The 26,216-nt window shown below is 30.3% G+C and overlaps 1 protein-coding gene across 9 annotated transcripts in view; it reads left to right on the top strand.

Moving 5' to 3' along the window:
- Nucleotides 1-26,216, top strand: part of Tomosyn (syntaxin-binding protein tomosyn) — a 75,440-nt gene that overhangs the window by 23,223 nt on the left and 26,001 nt on the right. For 4 of the 9 annotated variants that reach the window (XM_069114192.1, XM_069114194.1, XM_069114191.1 and 1 more), the window contains 8 exons: nt 3,903-4,107; nt 7,158-7,233; nt 11,222-11,376; nt 12,542-12,833; nt 13,891-14,134; nt 14,625-14,878; nt 16,798-16,987; nt 22,461-22,745. In XM_069114192.1, coding sequence (XP_068970293.1) covers nt 3,903-4,107; nt 7,158-7,233; nt 11,222-11,376; nt 12,542-12,833; nt 13,891-14,134; nt 14,625-14,878; nt 16,798-16,987; nt 22,461-22,745 — 1,701 coding nt within the window. Of the gene's footprint in view, nt 1-3,902; nt 4,108-7,157; nt 7,234-11,221; nt 11,377-12,541; nt 12,834-13,890; nt 14,135-14,624; nt 14,879-16,797; nt 16,988-18,897; nt 18,928-22,460; nt 22,746-26,216 lie in introns of all 9 variants that reach the window. The other 5 variants (XM_069114195.1, XM_069114198.1, XM_069114196.1 and 2 more) reach the window with 3 other exon arrangements.

The raw sequence follows: 26,216 nt of genomic DNA, 5'->3' as shown, positions 1-26,216 counted from the left end.
ACATACATATTTTCGTAAAAATATAAATTTCAAATATAAACTTTAAAACCTTTATTTCTTTTTCTTATATAGATGTAACGTCGTGGGAGGGATTTATTATTATATTTTATTATTATCTTTGTTGTGATCGCTAAAATTATGATGGTTATAGAAGTTCAAGCTAACTTTTATAAATAATGACTTTTTTTTAAAGCGCACTATATACTAAGAGATTTTTCAAAAGGAACGACAGTCGGAAAGATCAGTACTTTTGACATCACATTTGAAATAGCGATAAAGCAGAATATATAATGTAATAAGTTCTGGGAGAATGATAAAACAAATTTAAGTACTGATGACTAATAAGAGAAGCTTCAGACTTGATTCTTATCTCTTGACTCATTTCGATGATTTGAGTGATGATTCTATATGTGAAATAAACGTATAGGTTCTAGGACACTTACTTTAAATGACAATTTAAATTACAATTATGGAGGAGGGAATTATTTTATGTGTTTTTCGTTACAAGTATTATTTTTTATTTGTTATTAATAAAACAGTTTATTAAAAAGAATAGTATACAAGATGATAAAAAAAGGGTCCTGTACCTAAAGGGCTTATAATACTTATTTATAGTATAGCATAGAGGATTGTAAACCGCAATCCTTTTTGTTAGATCAATTTTATTACATGGATAAAGTAATTGTTTTTAAAGAGTTCGATGAATCAACGCAATGTTAATATGATATCCGTTGAAACCCGCAGCCATTGAAATCCTTCGGGAACTTGTTTCTGGATTCTCTTCTACCATCCTCAAAACACGTTTATCTCTACCATAAATGTACATAAATGTTGGTGAAGCTTTTTAATCAATTTACGAGAGGGATATAGTTATTGGGATGTTTTTCTGTGTGCAAATAACGGGCTGCATACATGTTCTCATTAACATGATCATACGCAACATAATGAATGGTCATTGTTAACAACACGAAAATAACGTTTACCAAACTGGATGAAGACAGAGGATTTGTACCATATTTATGTTTATGAAGTAATCTTGGCTGATATTAATAACAATCTTATATATACAACCTTGAACTATCCTAATTCCTCTGTATCAGAAGCAAAATATGATCATGATATGGAACGCTAATAGATAATAAAAATTGACTTTACACCGAGAGGATTGCTTTTAGGACATATATTGATTACATATTTTATACTTCCCTCTACTATATTATATGTAAGTACTATATCTTTTTTCGTCACCCTGTATACTATTCTTTTTAATAAATTGTTTTATTAATAATAAATAAGAAATGATTCTTATAACAAGAAAAACAAAATAATTCACTCTTTCGTAATTGTGATATTTAAGGTAATTGTACTGGAAAAAGTTCTTCCAACTAAATGAGGACCTGAGATAAGCAACTCGAACTCTTTTAGGTTTGCCGTTGGACTACAATCGTTAATGTATGACCTACTCCAAGACCTGGAGAGTAGGAAATATGCGATTTTTTCAAACATTAAATGCATTTTTCTCAATTGGTCTACTATTTCAGACTAAAATAACAGATACGTTTAGATACGTTTTACATATAGAACTATCATTACACCAAATGTCATTGAAATCTGTGACCAGCAGGACTAGATCTCAAGCTTGTCTTGTGAGATGAAGTACCTTTTTGTCTATTGCAAAAAACAGTTGTACTTTAATATAAGAGCAAACAAGCAAAAAAAGTAATGTGAAATGTTCGTATAGCAGATCAAAAGGAGAATTTTAGACACTCAATTTTATCCATCTAGATTATTGAACAATTAAATTACTTATCTGAAAACTACAACAAAGTCCCGTTAATATTAAGTAAGGTAGACTTATTTAATATTGACTTTGCTTCATGTCCTTTCGAAGATAAACCAAACCAAAGATCAATATTCTAAGTCAGTAAATTAAATACAGCGAAACCTTGTGAGATGGAGAACCATTTCGAATTCATTTTGGATTCAGTTTTACAGAATGAAAAACAAATCGTAAAAACCTTGTTTCGTGAACTGAATTAGTGGTTTATCGCTTCGATTTTGTTTTTTAGCTCAGTAGAATTTGCTGTATTTTTTTGATCGATTTGGGTTGCGCTCGTAGAACGGCAGAAATCAAAATTTATAATGGATCTGTTGATTTCAATATTAACGGGGCATTAATGTATCGCTTTTTGCATATAAAATTCCAAAGGATTTGAAATTTCATTTTTTTAAATTATTTGACTGATCTCAAAAGCGATAGATATAGTCTCATAATAATTACATATTAGGATTTAGATGGAAAAAGGTTTTGTAAAAAATTTGTTGCTATTTGCAATTAAGAATTACTTTAAACTGCAATTATCTTTGGATCATATGTAACCATAATAGTTTAAATTAGGGCTGAATTAGGTTACTTAATTTTAGGGTACTTAATATTAATTTATACTCAGTACTTTACATGATAAATACTATTGATTGTCACATAGAACACAAAATACAAATTAATATCAAGTACTCCAAAATAATATTTAACCTAAGCTTTTATATGTCATCTACGATCCAACAATACTAATTTGAGGGTTAATAATGTGTATACGGAATGCTTATTAAGAATACTTAATATTCAGAATGCAGAATGAAAATATGTAGACATTAACCAATTTATGAAATCTTTATGTAGCTTTGCGATTTCTATATACTCTTTGTATGTGTAAGTTATACTTGTATATCATCATACGATGATTTAAGAAACTTTTAGGATCAACTTAAGGGTGTACTATAGAAAAGAGATCCGCCTCTATAAAATGAAAAATGTTAGACATATATTATAATATTATTTAGAAGTATAACACGTGTAACATAACAATATTGAAGTTTAGAAAAAATTACCTGAAGAAATTCTATTGTAAGTGCTTATTGTGTGATCAAAAAACGAATTGCACAACATTGTTTACACAAACAGAAAGCGAAAACATTTTTGTAGAAGTAACAGTAGTTATATTAACAAAATCCATTTTTTTTTTGTTCTTCTTCAATATCATGATCTGCTTTAGTTTATGTTTGAACTTATTATTCAGGAAAAAATTCAATCGAACCATTGTAGTTCTTTTCATTTAGAAAAAAGAAAAATTATATATATTTCACTGTTCACTCCGATTGATCGAATATAAAAATTCCAATAAAAAGGGATGTTTGTGTAGCATTATCAGATAGCAAAAATTGTTAAATTGTTTAATAATTTTACAACGTTAATAAATTCTTGTATATCATACCTAATCTACATTTAATAAAATTTGCATATAGTGCGATATACATAAACGAAAGTTTACGTTAGTTGATAGAAAATAATGGATTTTTGTAAATTAATTAAAAACAATTTGTAAGGTAATATAAAATTATAATAAATACTTATAATATTTATTTGAAAAATAGCAGTCGTTTGCAATTAATTTTTGCAAATTATCATAAAGCACATTAATAAGAAATATAAATGCAGCATTGAAATTGGATATTCATTAACTATTTTTATGTTACAATTCATAATTACATAAAATTTCAACACACAGTTTCGATGAAATTGTTGCTCATTGCATTTAAAGTAATATCAAATTTTCTGATCCATTCTGCACTACATATTCATATTTGTTCTTGTTGTGTGTACGTAATTTGTATTATAAATTGTATCAGTTTATTATGAAAATTATATGTTATTATAAAAAATTACATACAACATTTTTCTTAGAATAGCTATTTATGACATAAGTATTTTCTTGTTCTCTCTCTTTTTCTTTCTCTCACATACATATATATACACACACACAGGCACACACAGAACATACACACATAGACACATACACACAGACACACATCTGACACATCATGCTTTTAATCTTTAATTTCAGATGCTGATAGGATATGAGTCGGGACAAATGGTTTTTTGGGATTTAAAAACAAAAAATGCAGAATACAGATGCCACAGTGACGTACCTTTGAAATCGATATCTTGGCATCACGAGGGTAAACAGTTTATGTGTAGTCATACTGATGGTTCTTTGGCAACATGGACGGTGCGTCAAGTAAAGCCAACGAATATAACGCACCCACATGGTGAGAAACTTTCTTTTTTTTCTTTTTTATTTAAATATCTTTTGTTATTGTCTCGGCATTTCATGAAATTCTTTGTTAAACATTTATGAATTGTATGCGTATGTATGTATGTACATGAAATCTACATGGCACATATTTATAATATTTTGAACCATCATTATTGTAGGGTGTGCCAAATAAAGCGTAATGAGCTCTTTTTTTATCCAAAATTGGATAACGATTTCAATCTTTTGTTACTGTTATTTAGAATTAAATAGAACGGAGAAGTTAACGGTTTGGATTGCAACAATATCTTCTGGGTAGATTGTTCAGAGAAAAAAGGAGGCACATCATTTTTGTTTTAATGGAATGAGATATTAATTATATTTAGTTAGATTACTAATTATGCTTAATATTAATTATATTTAATTAGAACATTCTTTTCTATTCGGCATAACTAAAGAATTATGATGAAGAATGGATTTTCTAGAAAAAAGCGAGGTGGTGACATGAAACATTTACATAAACATGTTTTAGTTTGAAATTTATTTTACTAAAATAAATGTTTTTGGACCTTTAAATAAGACTTATGATAACATCAATAAGGTAATTAACCCCTTAATCTACAACTACGGGCATAGCCCGTAGTACGATGATCGGGCCAAACGTAAATATGACGAGCATGGTCCGTAGTAGATGATCGGACCAAACGTAAATATTACGGGCATAGCCCGTAGTACGATGATCGGGCCAAATATATTATATAATATAATATATAATAGCTTGTTTACGTTTTTGGCCCAAAATTCTCCAACGTAAATCGTTGGTTAAGGGGTTAAAGGTGCTGTATTTTCGACCAATCGTGGGGAGACGCAATCGCGAAAAAACACGTCAACGGGAGTCATAAATTCCCGTTACGATTATAATAATCGACGCCGCGAATAGATTTATCCTCTGATTTCCGTTGAGATAATAGGGTGGTTGAGATGGTATAACACTGCGATTAATAGAGTTATAAACTATATATTTTTAACACTAAAGTTACACCGTTGCGTATGAGATACGTCGTGGACAATGATTCGGCGTATAAAGATGCGATACACTGGCACAATATTCGTTGGTAGTCGAGCAAGGCTCTTATAGTAAAGATTTTAGTTATAGTTGACGTAGCAATAGAGGAGACTAACCCGGTACTAACGGAAGGATCTTAGCCCCCCTCGATAGAAAGTTGCTAGTGTGAAGTGTCATACGTGAGAAAAAACTAACTTTCCCGTGTCAGCAGTAGTAGAGAATAATCTTTAGAAAGCTTATTAGCTTATTAGCTTTAGAAAGCGATTTAGAAACACGATATTTGTTCGGTCTGAAGGACCTTAGCTAGCAAATTTCTAAGATTTACGATGGGTCTTTAAGACTATTGAGTGTACGCAGTAAGGATGAGCGGACATCTGGTTCCCATTTTGCCCGCGGTGTGTGGCCTGGTCTAGGTAGAGTGTCGCCCGACGTAACAGGTACAAAAGGCAGTATGTATTCTTATTGTCATAACTTCCTTTGTTATAAGAGTCGCTTAATGTTTTATGCCGATCTATAAACAGAAATCTAATGAAAAGATTGTTTCAAGGACATTGTTTTGAACATTTAAGATGATTTCCAATCCAGAGTAGGTACATTTATTTTGACATCTTTCAATATTTCCTCAAAGTTTCTATTGAGAAAAGGTCTTCGTCGTAACTTCTTGATTATAAATTAGAAACAGAAATGAAAATGTTTGCCATTCCATTTAAGAGCATTGTGGGCGACCAAGTTACGTTCCCTAGTAGAACTGCAGAAAAGTTAAGTTCCATTTAATTAAGATAAAATGGTTTCAAGAGAGCTTATAATATTAAACTAGCTTATATTATATTAATATTTTCTATAACGCTAACTCCATGTACACATAATGTTAAGAAGTTTATTAATTAATTGTCTAATTACTATTAAATTAATTTTAACAAGTTGATGTCATAAAAACTTTATTAATTGTGTTAATTATACCGTCCAAATGGTACTCGTGTAGTGGTACTCTTTTATATTTGCTACCAGAAGAATGCATATTCAGAAATATAATTTTCAAAATATACATACATACTTAGAGGTATGTTAGTCTAACTATTTTTTTCTACGATATATATCATGACGATTATATATATATATGATAACGATCAGAAAGACAAAATAAGCCGATTATAAGAAATTCAGAGATATAAAAGTTGATCTTTATGTACTACAAACGCGAGAAATCTTTACATGTTTAATAGAGTCTTCCCAAAAAGTATAATTTTCTTTGGAATTTATTTCAATTTGTACGCATTCGTATTGCAATGCGGTTTATATACTTATGTCAATGTAATTATTTTATTAATGTCACGGACCTTCACCGTAAAACCATAAATTGCGGTGTTTACTATAATGCATAAAAGATTTGCTCCTTGGCTATACCGCGCGGCTTGTTGCTACGTGCCGATCACGTATCCCCATTGCCCATAAACTCGGTTTTGTCGATCGGCGTAGTGGAGATGCGTCTTTATGTATTAAATTTTATGATTTTGAATGTTTATAAATTGCCATCGAAGTTTGAAAAAATCGCATTAAGTCGCAAAAAATGCGCACTGGTTCCTATGTATTGTATATTTTTTTTTGTTTAATATGAATTGGCAGTATTGATTATTATCAGAGAAATCTCTGAAGAAGAATGTACAGAATACCCTATTTTTTTCACAGCGGACGATTATAAATAATTCAAAGAATAAGATTGTTATAATTTGTAAAAATGAATTTCTCTGGTCAATAAATTTAATTAATAAACCATTGAAATTCAACATCGTGCACGACTTACATACGCACATAGTTTATTTGAAATTGATTTCGTTTAGAATTCTTATATCTATCAAAATAACGCTGATAAATAGGTTATCTATATTAATATACATTCTTATTTTAAAATATAATGTATATATATGAATATGTACCTTTTATTATATACTATTACATTATATATTATATATTATTATACTTATTAAGCATAATATTTACAGCGAAAACTACTAAAGATGGCGAGCCAGAACCTTGCAAACCAATACAAAAAGTTGAATGGAAGCTATCAAGATCAGGGTAAGATATAATCAATTTTTGTTAACATTGGGTATACAGATTAAGATGGATAGAAACACACAAGCTCACTCATTCGAATGAAACAAACAAAATCTATTTTATACACAACAATTTTCATTTCTTCTTGAAATGATTGATTAAATAAGTAATACTATTATAAGTATTGGGATATCGAAAAATATTATGAGTAATACACTGTAATGTGTTATATTCAAAAAAATCCAATTCAAAATTTTAAGCGAATTTCGTATATTGAGTTAGTTATTGCTATGTGAGAATAAAACAACAAACGTTGTGTCAAGTATCAGCATTCGGTTTATAGTTAAAATGTAATTGAATTTATATCTGGGGTATTTGTATTTAGAAAGTTTCGTTGTTAGAAGATAGGGTGAGATTAAATGTATATTTCTTCTTTCATCTCGCATTATTTTTTTTGTTTTATTCATCTATACTTTCGAAATACTGTATATTAAAGTAAAGGTACATCACGATAAACATAATATTAAAGAAGAACATTAATGAACATAATATCCCGAAAATTATTATCTTAAGAAAAAATGCTTACTAATTACAAATAAACAATTTTTCTCTGTGACATCTTTTTATACTTATTATCAAAAATAAATAACATACTTCCGGAGTAACAATATTCTACTCCAACTCTATAGGATTTTAGAACGTACCTGGCCTTTTGTCTACATATGTAATATGTACGTATTCGTACCATGAGTACTGGATGAAGTTTTAAAAAATTGGTTGCGAAAATTTTACTATTATGTTTTCGACGTTAATAGTGTAGGATTTTATTATTAATTTATTTAAAATGGATTAAACAGGAAACGATGGTTATTTAAGATGAACTAAATACAGTAATATGCTATGACTAAGACAACTAAATAGTTAATTTACAACTCTCGTCACCACGGTTCCAACGCTCTCTTTCACGCGGACCACACTCCTCGACAACGCTGACAACACTCTGACTTCTCAATTCACACTCTCTAATTTTTCAACTCACACTGACTGTTAATTCGTCTTTCTCCCTTAGCGTCTTTTCTCATAGACCCACCACGCACATGTTCCGCAACCGTTCATGGCCAGGATCACGTAGGCATTTTTTCCGCGTAACTATTTGATTGAAGGACCGACGATACATTGATGGGCCTGTCGGCACTTAAGACTTTCTCGCGACATTGTTTACGGTTCACCCGATATCTTTTAGGTCATTCGTCCACGATATTAGAATAGAATGATTTACAACGAGGTATTGTGTTTGAAAGTTGGTGGGTACGATTTTTTCACCTGTGAAAGCCTTATACGTCGAATAGTTGCGCGTATTTTGTTCTATTTTTCGACATAAGACCGTTTAATCTCAAATTGATCTCTTTTTGACATCGATATCGGGGATTTTGTTTAAAATAAAGTATGACGAGGAATGGTGGGTGGGTTGGAAGCCATGATTTTGCTGGTTACGAATTTAAATACTAACCTTTGAACTTTTGCTTATGTTCATGAAATTCAGTTGCATTCAAGAATTTTTATCTCGGAAATTATTATTTCTCGGGCAGAGTTGTTTTTTTTCAGTATTAGCGTAGAAGTTCCAGCGTATTTCTTATACCGGGGCATTTTTATCCATTTATACGTAATTCATTTAATTTAAAAATTGTTATCTGTGCAATAATCATGCCACTTATATAGGGTGTCCGTAAATATCTAGATCAACTTAACAGATCAATTCTTAAACGTAACAGATTAATTGAATATTTGTTCAAATATCTACAATAATTATTTTTCTTAATTTCCTACAAATCGAGTTTAAATATGTAGTCTACACAAATGAATTTACATAAGATGGGTGAATATTTCCAGGCAAATTTAGACAAAAGTTATATTTCAATTTTTAGAAAATATAGACTTCTTAAAATTCTGTTTGAATAGTCATGTTCGTCGTTCAAAAACCCAACATTCGTTCAGTGATACAATTTCATATGTTTTCGAATCCAAACTTTAAGAGTTGTTCTCAGTATTTCAATTTCAATGTGGATGATTGTCGATAATAAGATACGCGTTGAATGTTAAAAAATCGACAAAAATTTCTGATAATTTTAGATACGATGGAACTTCGTTTATATGGACGAAATTTTAGTAGTGCCTAATTAACTCAACTTTCGCTGATTGTGAGCTTCTATTACGAAGATTTGTACTATCACCGAGCGTCAATTCACTTGTATGAGCGTCTAACAATAAGAAGTAAATAGTAAGAAACGCGTCAAGTGACACACTGTCATGCTTCGCAGTTGATACAAGTTTTTTTGTATTTAAGAGAAAATGTTTCGTGGAATTCTCTTATATGAACACGTAGTCCTCTTAACTGAAAAATCACAGATGGTGAAGAGAAACAGGTGGATTTCTATTACATGAATGATTTGGTTGCAAGAATCTACTTGTCTCCTGATAGATTCGTATAAACAGAGTTCGATGTAAAAATTACATTCTTTCCGATTTCTTTGTATCTGAGTATATGTATATACATGTCGGAGTGGCGTTGCGGTTAGGATTGTGGGTGTTTGGTGAGTCTTCATTGAAATTAGCCATCGTTGCGATATAATAAAGACACAGTTTATTAGCACAGGCACGGATGATACAAGTTTAACAATCGACTATGGTGATTAGGCACCCGCGATACTAGTAACAATGGTCTCGGGTTCGATAACGAATCCGCGGTCAACGGGATGATGAACGAACGCGCTCGCGAGGTCTAAGTCTGAACAATAATAATTCGTAAAGACGTTACTCCTTTAGTCGATGAGGTCGCGTGAAAGAATGCCTTTCCCGTCCCGATGATGCCACAGAGGAAAACTATATCGGGGTGTGTCTAAGGGCACGAGATCATCGGATTCGTCGAGGATAGTCTTCGTTCAGAGAGTAAGGGAAATTGGCGTTGCTGCTAATTGGTCAATTTCCATATCGGTGGTTAGAAAAGATGCTAGCCGCCCTCGAGGGAAAGTTGCTAGTGGGAGACGCCGTTCGTTGAAAGAAATAGATCTCCCCTATCTTCCCGTAGTTGAGACAAAGACTGTTTATCTGTTCGAAGGACTTTAGGTAACTAGATATTGGTGTTTATAACGGCCCTCGGGCTAGCTGATCGCGTACTGTGGAGACACATCGACATCTGGCAATCATCTTTCTCGAAGAATAGGAATTGCGTGTGGCCACGGGACAGAGACCGTTGGAATGTTTACTGTCGTGTGTCGCCAGAGATATTTCTTTTAAGGAGAGCTATAGAATTACTTCACACCTTTGTTAGGCAAAGCGTTCATCCCTTGACCGCGGGCACGTTGGCGACCGACTGTCGCCTCGAGCCCAAGCTCACTATCACAAATCTCGGACAATTACAATTAGGTTGAATAACTACAATTGTTTAATTACAGCTATAGTAGGCTCTAGGTTACAATGTTGCGGGATTATCCAGCATTCCAGAGGCTCCGGTGTTCTTTCCTCTCCGACATACATATAATGTCGTGCATCTATTATTTCCTTATAAAACAAAAGAAACTTTTGGGACAACCTAATAATATTAAGAAAAATATAGTTTCTATTTTGAACTTTCTCAATTTTTTTAATCATTTACAACAATCTTTATCAAAACCGATGAATGACAGTTAAAAAGCATTAACAGCTACTAACAGTAGCTTAGTTAAAGGGATTATTAAAAAAGTATTATGTATATGTCTGTATTGACATACAAACTAGTCTGAGTCTGTTGAAACAGTAACAATGAATGTCAGTTTGATAGAATACAAATTTCATTGTAACTTATAAATATAAACAGTGTCAAATAGGATACTTATTTATAGGTATCTTTTTATTCTAAAATGTTCAATTCATTCCTAAAGTAGATGCTACATATTTTTTACAAGACATCTTGTATTTCGAATAATTAAAGGCGCAAGATTTGAATTATATTGTATCGTTCTGGTTAATTTAGGGAAGCATACGTTATATTTTCCGGTGGTTTAGCGTATGACACAACTGGCCGAACTCCAAGTATAACGGTGATACATGGGAAAACTACCACCGTACTAGAAATGGAACACAATGTGATAGACTTCATAACACTGTGCGAAAATCCATGGACCAGTGGTATATTAATAAAATTACTAAATTTCTTTTAAGTTTATTATAAAAAATACTTAATATGTATATGTTACTTTAGCTACATAAGTAAAATACATATGTTGACCTCTTGCTCTTCTCAGGCAAGAGTTTCCTTTTTTATGCTGGGTGCGGCTGAATAACACGTACAAGCGGACACGAGGTGATTCCTTATGAAAAAATGAGGAAAAAATATAGAATAAATTTTATTCATGACGCTTCGTTTTCGAGAAAATCGAATTTGAAAATTTATCACGTATACTTGAACTGAACTAATTAGCCACTGGGTGTAAGAAAATAATCAGCAGGAGGTTATTCTCTATTAGACAAAACATGTAAATCAAAAATGTCGGATTTCTGTTTGAAGCTTCATTTTCGAGAGAATGGGATCTGAACATATTTAGTTAAGAACTGGCTTAGTATGCGTGTATGATAAATTTTCAAATTTATTTTTCTCAGAAACAAAGCGTTTTGTGGAAAAATTTTGTTCTATGTTCTCGATCTTTTTCTCTGTCGATCATTTACTCTTGTTCACTTCGAAATTAGCCATGTTCAAGTATACTTGATAAATTTTTAAATTCAATTTTTTTGAAAACGAATGTATCGTATGAAAGAATGCTATTCTATATTTTCTCCTTATTTTTCCATAAGGAACTAACTTTTGCCTGTTTATACCGTTACTTGGCCGCGCTTTGTTGAGAGTATCAGGTCTTTCTTTAAAAAGACGTCTCAGTATATTTTAAGACTTAGTACATATATTATGCATTTCACATTCATTTCTTTTGATTTCGGTGTTTATCTGTAAAATGTAACGAACTTCCTGTACCAATTTTAACACCTATTTATTCTTATCTCTTGATCTATTCATTGCTAAGGCTGATGCTCGTTTAATTATTATATTGAACAAAAATTCAATCCATTGTTGTTTATTACACCAGTTATAACTTTTTAATACAGCATTTATAAGCCTATGTTTATATATTGTTATTCATAGAATGATAATATACTAGTGTCATTTTACAGAATAAACCCGAGATACCCCGCATAAAATAAAGTTATGATTTCGTTATTTCTCTATATAATATATATGTAATTCAGATTTTACTTATCTTACACGTGAAATTGTTATGATTAATGTTTTCTATTCTTATAGATTATCAAGATCCGTATGCTGTTGTAGTTCTACTACAAAACGACTTGGTTGTGATAGATTTATTAACTCCTGGATTTCCGTGTTTTGAAAATCCATATCCGATGGACATACACGAGTCACCTGTGACGTGCTGTGCGTATTTTGCTGACTGCCCTTCGGATCTAGTACCAGCTTTTTATTCAGTTGGATCAAAGTCTCAAAAAAAGACAGGGTTTAGCGAAAAGGATTGGCCAATATCCGGTGGGGAATGGAGCTCAAGCTCAAGCGGATACAATGAAATTATTTTAACTGGGTAAATATTTTTATTTACATTTATAAACAAAATTTAATTAAATTGCTTTTGTATATTTATATAACTGTTTGCTTATTGTAAATTATTCACTGTTTACTTATTGTAAATTATTCACTGTTGACAACGATATGTTGCATATTTTTCATCCTATCAAGTATATAACGTATTACTGATTAACTATATATTGTTATTTTTAAAAAATTACTTTATAAAATGTCAATTAAAACGACACACTTTTATCGAATTTGTTCTACGACATTAAAAGTAATAAAGTAGCAAAGATGTTATTCTATTTGAAACAAAAGATCTTTCTTTTTCAGAAAACTATACATAACTGCTGTCACGATTTTTCAGGCACTTTCGGTAATTTAACAAAACAATGTTTTGAATAAAAGTTAATCAGCTTTTAATTTTAAAGGTCACAAATTGCAATATCAGAAATTTCCAAAAAATTGTCTTTTCGATAGAATGTCCAAGGTCATCTTGATTTTTAAAATGACACTACGTAAATAATACCACTACATAAGGTATGTTTATTTGTGTATACTGTTTATGCTCCTTCTGTAATGTGCGTATAATTAACATCTTTTTTGTTGAAGCTTACTATTGTAAAATGTGTAATTTGATCGAAACAAAATAACTTTCAGCTTTCCTTGATTAAGTCAATATTTCATGATTTAAGGTCATTGCAAGGTCGTAGTATAGTAAGTCGCTGAACTCGTTTTAATATCAGCCACGATAGTGTAAAGTAAAAAATACACAATATCATTTAAAAAAGTCAACGTAATCTTGACTTCTTATCGAAAAATCAATTTTTTGGAAATTTCTTATAGTGCAATTTGTAACTGATCGTAATGCCGAAAGTGTTATATTTAACTCAATGAAAATAGTAAACAGACATGTGATATAATAGATTATTATACGAGTTAGTGTCGAAAATGTACGTCGCCATGTACTCTTTTCATTAAAAGTTCAATTCTAATAAGTTCATGCATAAATATTAGAAACATGATTTTATGTAATATGATGTATTAATAATAAAGATACGTATTTTTAGACACGCTGATGGTAGCATAAAGTTTTGGGATGCATCGGCAGGCACATTACAAGTGCTTTATAAACTGAAGACAGCGAAACTTTTTGAAAAAGGTAGAACACGTAGTATAGACTCGGAAGAAGATCCTTTAGCGATACAACTCATCTTCCTTTGTCCCGAAAGTCGAAAATTAGCGATTGCGGGTAGCGGAAGACACGTTGTTTTATTTAAATTCAAAAAAGTTGAGAGTATGTCGGAAGTCGTGGTAAGTAATTTACTTTTTAATTGTATGCATACTTAGAGCTTTAGTGATAACCGCGTTTTTAAATCTTATCACATTATACAAATCTTGATGATTATAACAACATTAATTTGGAGTGCTAAATTAGTTAATGACTAGAACATTGAAAAGGCAAGGCAATTATTCTATATACGTAAACGTGCAATATTTACATTATTCAATTGGAAACGAATGTAAGAAAGTTTAATTTCCAGCTTGAATTTTTATTATTGGACTGTAGATACACACTTTTTACCGAAGCTCTTTTTTTTTTAAACGCCGAGATTTAATACACGTTTCAATGTAAAGTCGTATTTAGATATTAAAATTCATTGTATAAATGCTAAAGTCTTATAAGAATATTGCATTTAACTTTGTTTTAAATTGAACATTATTTTCCTTTCATAAATATAATGTTAGCTTTCAACACTTGCCTACCAATTAAATAGTAACAATTTATTGGCGTTTACTATAGACTTTGGAGATATCACTAACAGCTGATCCAGCTAAGGAAATCGAAAGTTCATCCGACCATGATTCTCCAGCTGGTAATACTTCGGGAAGTAGCGAGTCAAAAAATAACGAATCGAATCAACCACTTAAAGTTAAGACTGGTTTACAGAAGAGGGCTGCAGGCTTTCAGGCAACCCTGGTTTGCTTAACGATTGCCAATATCGGAGAACAAGCTGAAAATATAACAGCTCTCAGTTTGAATTCTTCCTATGGTTTGTAAGTATTTAAAATATCTGTATAAGGTTCATTGATCTGAAAAGAATTAATTTTAAGCTACTGTGTAGTGCATGTTTATGTATTATTTGACTGACCAAAACAACATAAATGAAAAGAAGGCTGGTACGTCGGCTCCATTTATCCACATAGTATTTTGATTAAAGTGCTTTCCTTTACTTTTCCTTAATTAACTCAATTGACTGCGACTGAAAGCCTCACATTATAATTTATTGATCGACAGACAAAAATATCTTATTTTCTTTGTCTCCCATTTTTTTATACCAATTTCCTCTAGGAATTTTATTTGTTCTATAGATATGTAACTTAAAAAAATAATTATTTAGTATACAATGTAGTGTACTATGAGATTCGATTACGTACTTTTTGTACGATTACGTAAAAAAAAAAAAATAATACTGTGAATCTTTTCTGAATTCATGAAATACTTTCGTAAAGATTTATATGGTATAGAGTATTTCTGAACTGCAGAAACAACCCGAAAAGAGAATGAATTTATATAAAGAAATAAGTCGAAAATGTATAAATGATATTGAAAATGATATTTTTTCGAATGTAGTCACATTTCTGATTAAATGTTGAAGATTCGTCGAGTTTTCAAATTCCCAATCAATCCTAGTCGATCGCCTAACATATTCCTGTCATGTCGATTACACGAAATTATATTCCCCTTGAAACCGTATAATTTTTATCTAAATTATTTTCTGTTATAATTTTGAGCAAGATTTCAAGTTCTAACCTTAAATGAAATATTTTACATATGGTTCCTGATTACGAATGCTTTTGCGGGCAGTATTATATCTATTGTTGGATAGAGGATATTTAGCAACAGAGGGTAGAAAATTTAAGGGATTTTCTTACAAGACAAAATGAAACGAAAACAAAGAATCAAAAATTGTGCTTGAGGCTTTGTCTATTACCTATTAGTAGACTGCTAGACTGCAGACTTTCACGCAAGTTTATATTTTTGAGAATATAATTAAAAATATATAAACTCGATAGAAAATTGTTTTAGAAAAAGCGCTATTTTGTGGATATTTTATATATTTTTTCATATTATGTGCATTTTGTGAAATTTTTCATTTTCAAATTTTCTATAGCTAAGTGCATAGAAATCCGCAGTCTGGTTATTAGTATGTATTTGAAAAACGCTCAAAATATTTCCGAAACCCGACAGTCTTTTGCACCGCAATAAATATAGGGTAACTCACTAATTTTAGTTTATTAATTTTACTAGCCTTTATTTATTTACTAATTTTTTTAGTTACAAACCAAGCAAATATTTACAGCGTTCCAGTAATGCAAGTCATATGGACATTTCTCTTAGATACAATTTATATTTAATGTTTCCGTATCTCTTATCATGGCATATGTATACTCTTTGGATTTGATGCTTTAAACGAAGATAACAATATTTATAAAAGTAAATGTATACTTCGTCAAAGAGTTGTAGTATACAATCCTACATGCATATTTCATATATTTATAAGCAATATACATGAAAAGATTTTAATTCTAAAAAATTAGCTTTCTATTTTTGCAAAATTGAAAGGAAGTTCTAAAATGTTGTAATAATGACATATACTTAATATATAACTTATAATTAATGACATATGAAACGCTCTATACAAGACCACAAACAGTTGGCAGATGTTTACTATTGTCATTAAATCTTGGTGGAATCTAACGAGAGATCTGATGATAATTTATACAGTATACGAGATTCTTATCAATTCGTCTGTTATTAAAGCTTTTAGATGTTCAACGAGTACTTAGAAATGTGAAATTTCTGTTATATTTAATTTAATTTCGTTTTGTATTGCATCATCAATATCAGTGTTTGCTTTCTGCTGGAAAGAATAAAGGGAATTTCTTTTTAAATAGAAATTATTTAATTTTAGAATGGCTTATGGGAACGAGTCTGGTATAGTGATAATAGACATTGTTCAGAAGATTTCTTTGATTGTGTTGAACACCGCGGATATCGGTGGTAACACGGACCCGTGTCAGCGAGTACTACGCAGTCCGAAACGTCAGGATGAATTGAAACGAGAGAACGAAGACAAAGCGAGAAGTCCTAGCACAGACCAGGTAAAATGTATTTCTTTCTTATTGTTAGTTAAAGCTGTCTTAAATATTTTAATCGTAATCTCCTCATTTCCCTTAACCTTATCCAATGAAACATCTTGAAAATTTGATATTTAAATATATGCATTTCGCTTTTTCTAGACATTAAGACTAATAATCTCCATTACTGCATGATTGTAAAGAAAACTATATAATTTGAATGTTCAATTTATTACTAAATTTGTAATTATTAATTTTTGTTTTTTTTGTAAATACTAAAAACTCATGTTATCAATAACATCGCGACATTTCAGCTTTGATACAAATATTAAAAGTAGAATTTATAATAATAGTCGTAGATCATATAATACAGTGTTTTTAAGAATAGCTTCCTAGTAACGTTATCGGAAGGAAAATAATATCGAAGGTATCATTTGATTTTCACAGGAGATTCCTTATTAAAAAATAAAAGCTTATTCCCTACTTACTGGAAAAACTAATATATTTTAATAATTAATCAAATTTATCATTCTATTTTATACTTTATTTGCATCGTTTTATACGTTTTATGAGATAGAAATAATATAAATTAACTAGGCTTCAATAAAAATGATAACTAATAAACCAAACACCCAACGATAAACCGAAGAACTATTTAATCGAATAAAAATAACGTAGACGATATCCAAATAATTACTCTATTCGTTAATATTTAAAACGTAACTGTAAGATAAAGCTTAAATATCTCTCTTTTCTTCTCAGATGAGGTAAAAACCTAAAGCTTTGCCTTTGTCGTCTGTTTTAGCTTCTTATACTCGTAATTATTGTCATGCGTTATTTTAATTCATAAGGTGCTTTTGACTAACCCATCGTTTAGATAAAGATTCTAATAGTTAAGTAAGTATATAACTATTATATTATTTTCATAAATTCCAAGCAGAAAATTTATAAAGTACAAGTATTTTTAAAAATGTATTAAAGTTTGAAAAAGAGATTTCATCCTTCTTTATAAAAAAGTTTGTTTCATATTCACATGCATATTATAGCAGCAATTTATAAGTATGTAGATAAAGAATCTAAAAGTATTATAATTTAGGTATTTGACTCCTTAACGAATGAAATGTTCATACGCTTTTCAAGGACGACCGTGAAAGCTTGCGTAATTCAACTTCTGTTTGAAATATTGTTTCAGTTCTCATTACAGAAATAAACATTTGTAAAAGAATATAAAATTTGTAAGCAGAAGAAACCTTATTTTAGTAGACAAGATGTTTTCATAGCAAGTTAAATACTTCAATTATCACAATAGACATTCGGTAAATATTGACAAAAGAGTACCCAATTCTAATGGCTGGGTCCTTTTTTGTTAATATTTGCTAATGAATATTTTAAAAATTCTACAAGTTCAAAACAGGAATTTGTGCGATTAAATTGACATGATAAATGATAATATGATATTACATATAGCATATGCATATGATGCCTTTCAAAATTATGATTGGAGATTCTAGGTGAAGAAATTGCTTGTGAATGAAATGGATCGCAACTATATACTGGATCTATATATGTTTGTATTTTCTGCTTGGAATCTTAGAAGTAAAAAGGTTAGCAGGGGAAGCTGTATCTAGACGCGAATTATTCAATTTTAAGTAACAAACGAGAATGTTATCGGCAACTAGTGGTCAAACTTGTCATTTTCCATGTGCCGAGTATTAAAGTTAGTTGCAACAGATTTATGTAAGTCACTTTTATCAAAAGTAATTTCATGTTATGCATCTGAAAATGTCTAATGATCGACGCTAGATGAGTTTTAAAATTCTTGTAACGCGTCATAATTTTAAAATTGGGTCGTATATATACTCTTCTTTTTTTTTTTAAATAAAGAAACGTTTTATCTTCATTATATTCATGCTTATTATGCATTTAATGTTTAGCTAACTATGTGTCTACCTACGTTGAAACAAGTAAGAACAATACTATTTTTCGTTAAAGAAACAGCTAGACTTTTACTTTAGTTTGATGATATGCGGTATTATTTTATTGCGAAAATAAACGAACTCGACAGAAGTAGGTAGTAAATAGTAGATAATGTTTCAGTTTTACTATTAGCTTTCAATCGTATTTAGAAGTTCAATTGATGTCAAATAGGTAGAAACGAAAAACAAACAAGTAACACGATGAAAGATGTAGCTTAAATTACTAGACAATGGTTGTCATTATGAGTGTATACCGCTTAATGATCCAGTAAAACATACATGTGCGTCGATTTTCACATAAACGTTTGATGGAGTCTGTGCATGTACCTATATAGTAATTAAGTTAGAGTTACAACGATACAAGGTGTACAAAATGGTTAAATGAAACATGCATTTATTACTACATATCATATTACAACGTTCCTGTACCGAATTTAAAAAAGTGCATGGAGCAATCAATGCCAATCTATATTTTGTTAACATGAATGTTGAGTAAATAAAAGTCCCTTTTTTCTAATGTACAATTAAATAGAACAAACTTTTGACTGGTTTGACTGGTTTGACTGGTTTGTCAAATCGAATCGATTCAGTTTCAATTTCAAGCATTTATCTTATATTCACACGTTTGCAAATACACATTCTTTTATAGTACAGTCAATAGTTTTCCTCTTATAGCGTGTTTGTTCACGTACATACATATATGTTTTATTTTAGCCTTGCAAGATTTATCGATAGAAAACAATTACCGATAACAGATAAACTATTGTATACATATATAAATGCGTGCAATTCTCTTTCCATTGTTATTCATATTACCTAAGGTTTCCTACATTTTCTGTTTAATATTGCTCGATTTAAATCTATTGTACAGAAAAGAATTGCGCTTCAGAACTTACAAATTTACACTTAAAAATACTATTTTTATAAAAGAAATAGCCTTCGTTATCATAATATGTTAATGCTTAAAAGTCAGGGTGAAAACGTTTTTGAAAAATATTCAAGTTCTGGGCGTTCGGGCCTCCTTTATTTTTATGTTTAAACAAATATTCATTTTCAGAGCGTCGTTAATAAAACACTGTTATCATCACATAAAGTGCTACATTTATGGCTCTATGTGAAACTTTGATTTGCGTTAAGTTTTATGCACAGAATTATTGCTAAAGACACTTGCTATAATAGTATTTAATGATAACTGCCTACAAAATCACAGTACCTATATTTTTGTTTCCCTACAACTTTTTCATTAAGATTGTAGTAATCATGAACAGTATTATAAATGTATTTAATCTGTGTATCGTGTTCTTGCTTATATCGTAATTCGAGTTAACTGCAGGCTATAATACCTAACAGAAAGTACAACAACAATATTTAAGCGATTTATGATTTAGTTTTCTTACATAAGACAAACGATATTGGTGCCTATTGATTAAACACTAAAGTATTGTATCACTTAAGTCCATTAAAATGTTATCCTGAACAATTTTATTAATTACAGAAATAATCTGTATGAATTCAATGTATTGAAAGTTTGGAAAGAATGGTAAGGTGTATACAAGTCATATATCAGTAAGTGGTTCTTTGATTAATATTTAACTTCATGATTGAACAGATAAAAAACATTATGGTATGATATTATTATCTATTAAATGTACATTTATAATGAAAAGTTACGAAATGTTTCAGTTACGTACGTATATCGTCTCCATAAATGACAGCATTAATCAAGCAATGACGATTATAGCAGGTGATTTCAAATACATATATACATGTATATGTATATGTATACATGCAATCAATAAAGTAAATAATTTAAGCATTCTATAGAATTCTTAAAAGTTACGTTATTTTAGTTGATAAAGATAATCAAGAATTCTTTGGAATGTTTCAATTTGCTTGTAATGACTATACATATAATGTACTGCAGCTACAGTTTATTTTAAGTACGCTAGACGTATTTTAGGATGAAAAAAGAAAATACTGCATTAATAGATTTCAAGAATTAACTATATCTTTGTAGTTTTGCTCAAATAATGCGTATATTCAGTAGAAGCTTTTCGGGGAAAATATTTGTTTAATATGATTCGATTCCTACATTAATTATACACAAAAGATTTCTGCTTATTAATATTTTTCTCGTCATTGTACTTTTGATGAAGAAGTAATGCATACAAAATATATTACTTAATATAGTCTAATTATTGATTGATAGCCTTATGGTATAACTTATATTATTAAAGCTGTTATCAGCTAATATTTCAAAAGCTATAAAAGGTAAAAGCTCACAATTTTGTTTAATGTAAATGAACATTTTTTTTTAGAAAACAATACGTAAAATCGTACTGAAATAAATAAAACAGCGTGTACACATTGAAGATGGGTTATAAGTTTGTATCTTTCATACTTTCAAAAGTAGTATACTACAGCAGCTTTAGTAATAATGTTCTATGTACTAAATGTTTCTATGTCTTGAAATTGTGCATGTTTAAAATTTTCGGTATAAACAAATTTATTATTTTATGTATATTATTTCATAGTGCAAACATTACGTAACTGGTTAGTTGAAACATTTTAAATACATTTACATATTTTTGAGTATAGTATATGGATACGGAAATTTATTTAACTTAAATAATTATATTATCAACTATGGTTTATGTCTGTTAGTGTTAACTATTTTGAATACTATACAATATTTAATAAGCATATTTTAAGGATTATGTTAGTATCGGAAAAATTGTAGACACCCTCTATGGTATAAGTTATACGATAATGCGTGCTTATTCAGAAATCAAGTTGAAATTACCATATTTTGAGTTTTAAATTGTTAAATTGACAAAATTCAAATCGTTTCATTCCTTGTCTTATTATTATCAATAAAGTTTAACTGAACTTGTTATTTAAATGATACTCCCAATTAATACTAACGATACTCCGCATATATATATTTGAATTTCTGAGAAAGCACCTTTTTGGTGCATTTGGTTTTGCATTTGTAAAAAATGGAAAGCACTTTGTTGATTGAGATATTGTTTCTATGAGCATCTTAGGTATTCATTGCATTAATTTTAAAGTGCGCAAATAGATCGAGTTCTACGAAATATGAAAACAATACCTTCCCTTGTCTGCACTCTTCATTTTTAACATTTCAAAAATTGCATTCATTTGGGAAGTGACAAGTGACCATGCGTTTGCGATATCTCTTCGTTTGGTGACTAAAAATTCTAATATCATTTTTATAAAAGTACATTCGTGACGAAATATTTGTAGATATAGTACATTATATTTAACGTAGCGTATAATATGTTTATATCTATAAGATTATACTATGTCATATTTTATGAAATCCACGAAATGCGGGACATACCAATAAGCGTTACTAACATACAATTACAACAATGCTATGTATCATATGCATATAATACACGACTTAATTTGCTTTTAGAATTAGAATTAAACAATCTTAACGTTTATTTAGTACACATTAATACATTGTGCAAAATCCAACATGTTAAATTCGTCAGACTCATGGAGACTCTACCGTGGAATCTGAAGGCTTATTAGCAATCCTAGCTGACAATGTTCAACATTCGCAACCTCGCGGTGAATTTCATACTGGAAGCAAGAATGAGAAAGGAACAGTAGAGGAATCTGTAAATGAAACCAATAAATCTGGAGGCACAGTGAACGAAGAAGACTGTACTAAGAATCACGGTTGGAAGGGATTCAGTCTGAAGAGGCAACTCAGCAAGGTTGATCTGAAAATAAAAAGTACTTTCACGCCGACTTTGGTGACGTCTCAGAATGGGGTACTTGTATGCTTTTTGATATATCCTTCGAATACATCTTTCGTTTTTCTTAGAGATTATGACATGTAAGCTGAGATAATTTACTTTATATCATTTGAAATTACTTCATTTATGTCGAAAGATTTGACTTTTCAAGATTTATAAAACAAATTATACTACAATCTTTTTATTTTTTTTTTGCATCATCATATAGTTATAGAAAGATATATTTATTTATAACGATATATAGATTTATTCCAACGTTATTCGACGTTTTAGCTTCAGTATCTTCGGTATAATGTTTGCTGATTATACGGTGATAACGTTGCCTATATATTTTAATGGTATAAAATACATTATACTAATAAGAAAGTTATTTTTCTATTAATAACTTTTTTAATATGAACGTCTTCCTACTAAATGATACATACATATTATTACATGTGATATTTATAATGATTCGTTTAACTATCTTAATATATAACTTAACTATAATATAAGATAACTACATATATGAGAAACTCTATAGAGATTTAAATTTTATAAATTGTTGTATATCCTTAAAGAACAAAAGTAGACAAAGTCATTTCTTCTAACAATAAATCATTATTCTATAATGATATTTACGAGACACTATTATGTCATTATTGTTCTAACATTATGGAAACATAAATGTAAAATATTATTCGAAAATTTATTTGAACGTTTTTCGCATCTTTTATAAAATACATAGTAAGCTTGTTACTATATTTCAATTTATCGACATAAATGAGAAGTAGGTTCATTATGTACAGAGGCTCACAAAAGTATTTGGATACTTAACACGGAAAACTTTTTGTAAACATATTATGTGCATTATATGATAAAAAATTTGGAAATTTCGTTTACATTGTAATAATACAACTATCGTGATTATATTGTAATAGCAAAATTTGAAATCAATCCGAAGATGTATATACAAATTGCATGAATTTTATTGCAAGTATATACTTAATGAAAAATTAGTATATGGCATGGGTAGTATTCTTATGGAGTGTTCAGGTGATTAATACCTGTGTATGTATACCACACACATTAATTAATTAATTTAGGGTTTTCAACATTAATCGTATGTAAGAAACCCACCAGATAACCGATATACAGGGTGTTTAAAGAAAATTGTGTAAGATTGTAAGGGCTTATAATACTCATCAAGAGGAACAAAAAATGTCCAATCAACATAGGTTTTGCAATCAATTCCTTGGACTTTGGATCATTTACGAACATTCAATGTCGTGAGTGAATTTCTTCGTTGAACATAAACAAAGAGACTAATTCAGAAGTACGTTAGCTCAAGGTTGTCAATGCAAACAATTTATAATACGCAGATGTGAGTTTTGCATTGCATTGAAAGAAAAACATATCGTATATTTACTGTAAAGAAGAAGGTCTTCTCTTCGTTTATATGTATGCAATAACCTCTGTTAATATTGGAAATAATTTTATGTTGACAACCTTGAGCTAACTTGCTTCTGAGTTAATCTCTTCGTTTACGTTCAACGAAAAAATTCACTCACAATATCGAATGTTTATAAATGATAAAAATTGATTTTACGTTCAAGGGATTGATTGCAGGATATATGTTGATTGGACATTTTTTTTCTTCTCGATGAGTATTATAGCCCTTAAAGTCGCGAATCCTTTTTTCTTAACATCCCATATATTGCCAATATCTATTGACGAACTGCATTTTCCTCACATATTCGATATTATTGGCAATACATTCAATTTCGAGTTAGCGTTCAGTGATATCTAATCAAAATAAAGCTTTTGTAGCCATGATTTTAAGCTTATCGATGAATTGGTTTATTTTCGAAGACGTAGAATATGTGGAGTAAAAATATTTTTCATCGAACCAACTCGTCCTTATTCGAAATATTAACGATACGTCAATCTGTTTCCTCATTGTTCAATGATATTGACTGTATTATATTAACAACATTATGTATTGGTCATCTGATGGTTATGTCCCTGTAATGTTGAGAATCCTGAAATATTGACAACAATATCCGATCGTCTGAACGCTCTTTCCAACATATTAGGTTGTCCGAAAAGTGTCTTTCTTTTACAGACACATCTTTTACAACGATGCATCTTTATACGAACATGAAACCTAATCTGTCGAACGTTGTGATCTTTATTTTAATAGAACAAAATGGGTCATACGTAATTCGATAAAATAATATAAAATGAAAAATGTGTGTATCCATTATTTCCTTATAAAACGAAAGAAACTTTTCGGGCGACTTAATGCAATTAACTTTAAACATGATTACAAATTATGATGATTACTAAATTATGTCTTATTCATATGGCGAGTAATTGATTGTTCAAATACTTTAGTGATTTTTGCGAAGCGTATGCTTCTGATAAATATCTAATGGTTTCTGTACCTATTCATTTTCAGATCTATTCGAATTTGACCAATATAATCAATATAATCATGTCTAGTTACAGTGCTAATGAGATTTCAAAATGTCTTTATAATACATATGGAAGAAGTTTCGATAAATATTGAAACAAAGAAAGAAATCAACCCCAATGATCTTGAACTTCGCATATGTTGTCAAGGACACTCTCCTGAATAATCTGCAAAAGGTTAGAGCTATCGCTCGTTATTCTTTAAAATGTTATTACCGAAAAAGATTTGCAAAAAGCAACGTATGGTATGTATTCATGTGTAGCAAGGAAACACCGTACGCGTTGCTCGCATGTTCCACTCGCTCGTAAAAATCTATTGCAACGCAATACTAATTCCACACGTGAGCGAAACGAGTGGGCGAGAAATTTTTAAGAAAAAAAGTTTCTTGGACGAAAATCGGGCCGCTTTCGTTTGCATGTGGAATTGAGTTGGACTGGATTTTTACGAACGAGTGGAGCGAGGATGCAACGCATCGGGTGCTTCTTTCAAATAAAAGCTGGGAGACAAATTCGACAATGCATCGGCTACTTCCGTGTTCGCATTCATATATATTTACGTAGACAGAATACAATGCACACAGTAGTAGTAGTGGTACATATATTTTTGTTAATAAGTTTTTAAAGAATGACGGACGAAAACCTTCTGGAGACTGTGCAGCAGAGTGTAGTCATAGACATTCATATGTCAAGGTCATTGGAGCCGGGTCTCTTTTTGTCAAAATCTGCCAAAAAATATTTAAAAAATTCTACAATTTTTAAACATGATTTTGTTGCGACTAAGTTGTTAGTCCCGACTTTGACGTTTGTGGTGACGATTTGAGGTCGTTCAGGAGAGTGTTCTTGACAACATCTGTTAACATCAAGGACATTGGAGCTGGATTCCCTTTTGTCAACATTTACGAAGGTTTCTAAGAGTGTTCGAATACTTTCATGAGCCACAAATGGATCTATATATTTTAAACGTACAGCAATATGTTTCACATTCCTTAAAATGGCTTTATTTGTTCGTATCATTACTTTTTTAGTCCTTCT

Source organism: Bombus flavifrons, chromosome 5, assembly GCF_040668555.2.
Source record: "Bombus flavifrons isolate JBK064 chromosome 5, iyBomFlav1_principal, whole genome shotgun sequence".
In the NCBI taxonomy this organism is placed as follows: domain Eukaryota; kingdom Metazoa; phylum Arthropoda; class Insecta; order Hymenoptera; family Apidae; genus Bombus; species Bombus flavifrons.
Note: the sequence above shows the minus strand (reverse complement) of the source record. Positions and strands in the feature narration are given on the sequence as shown.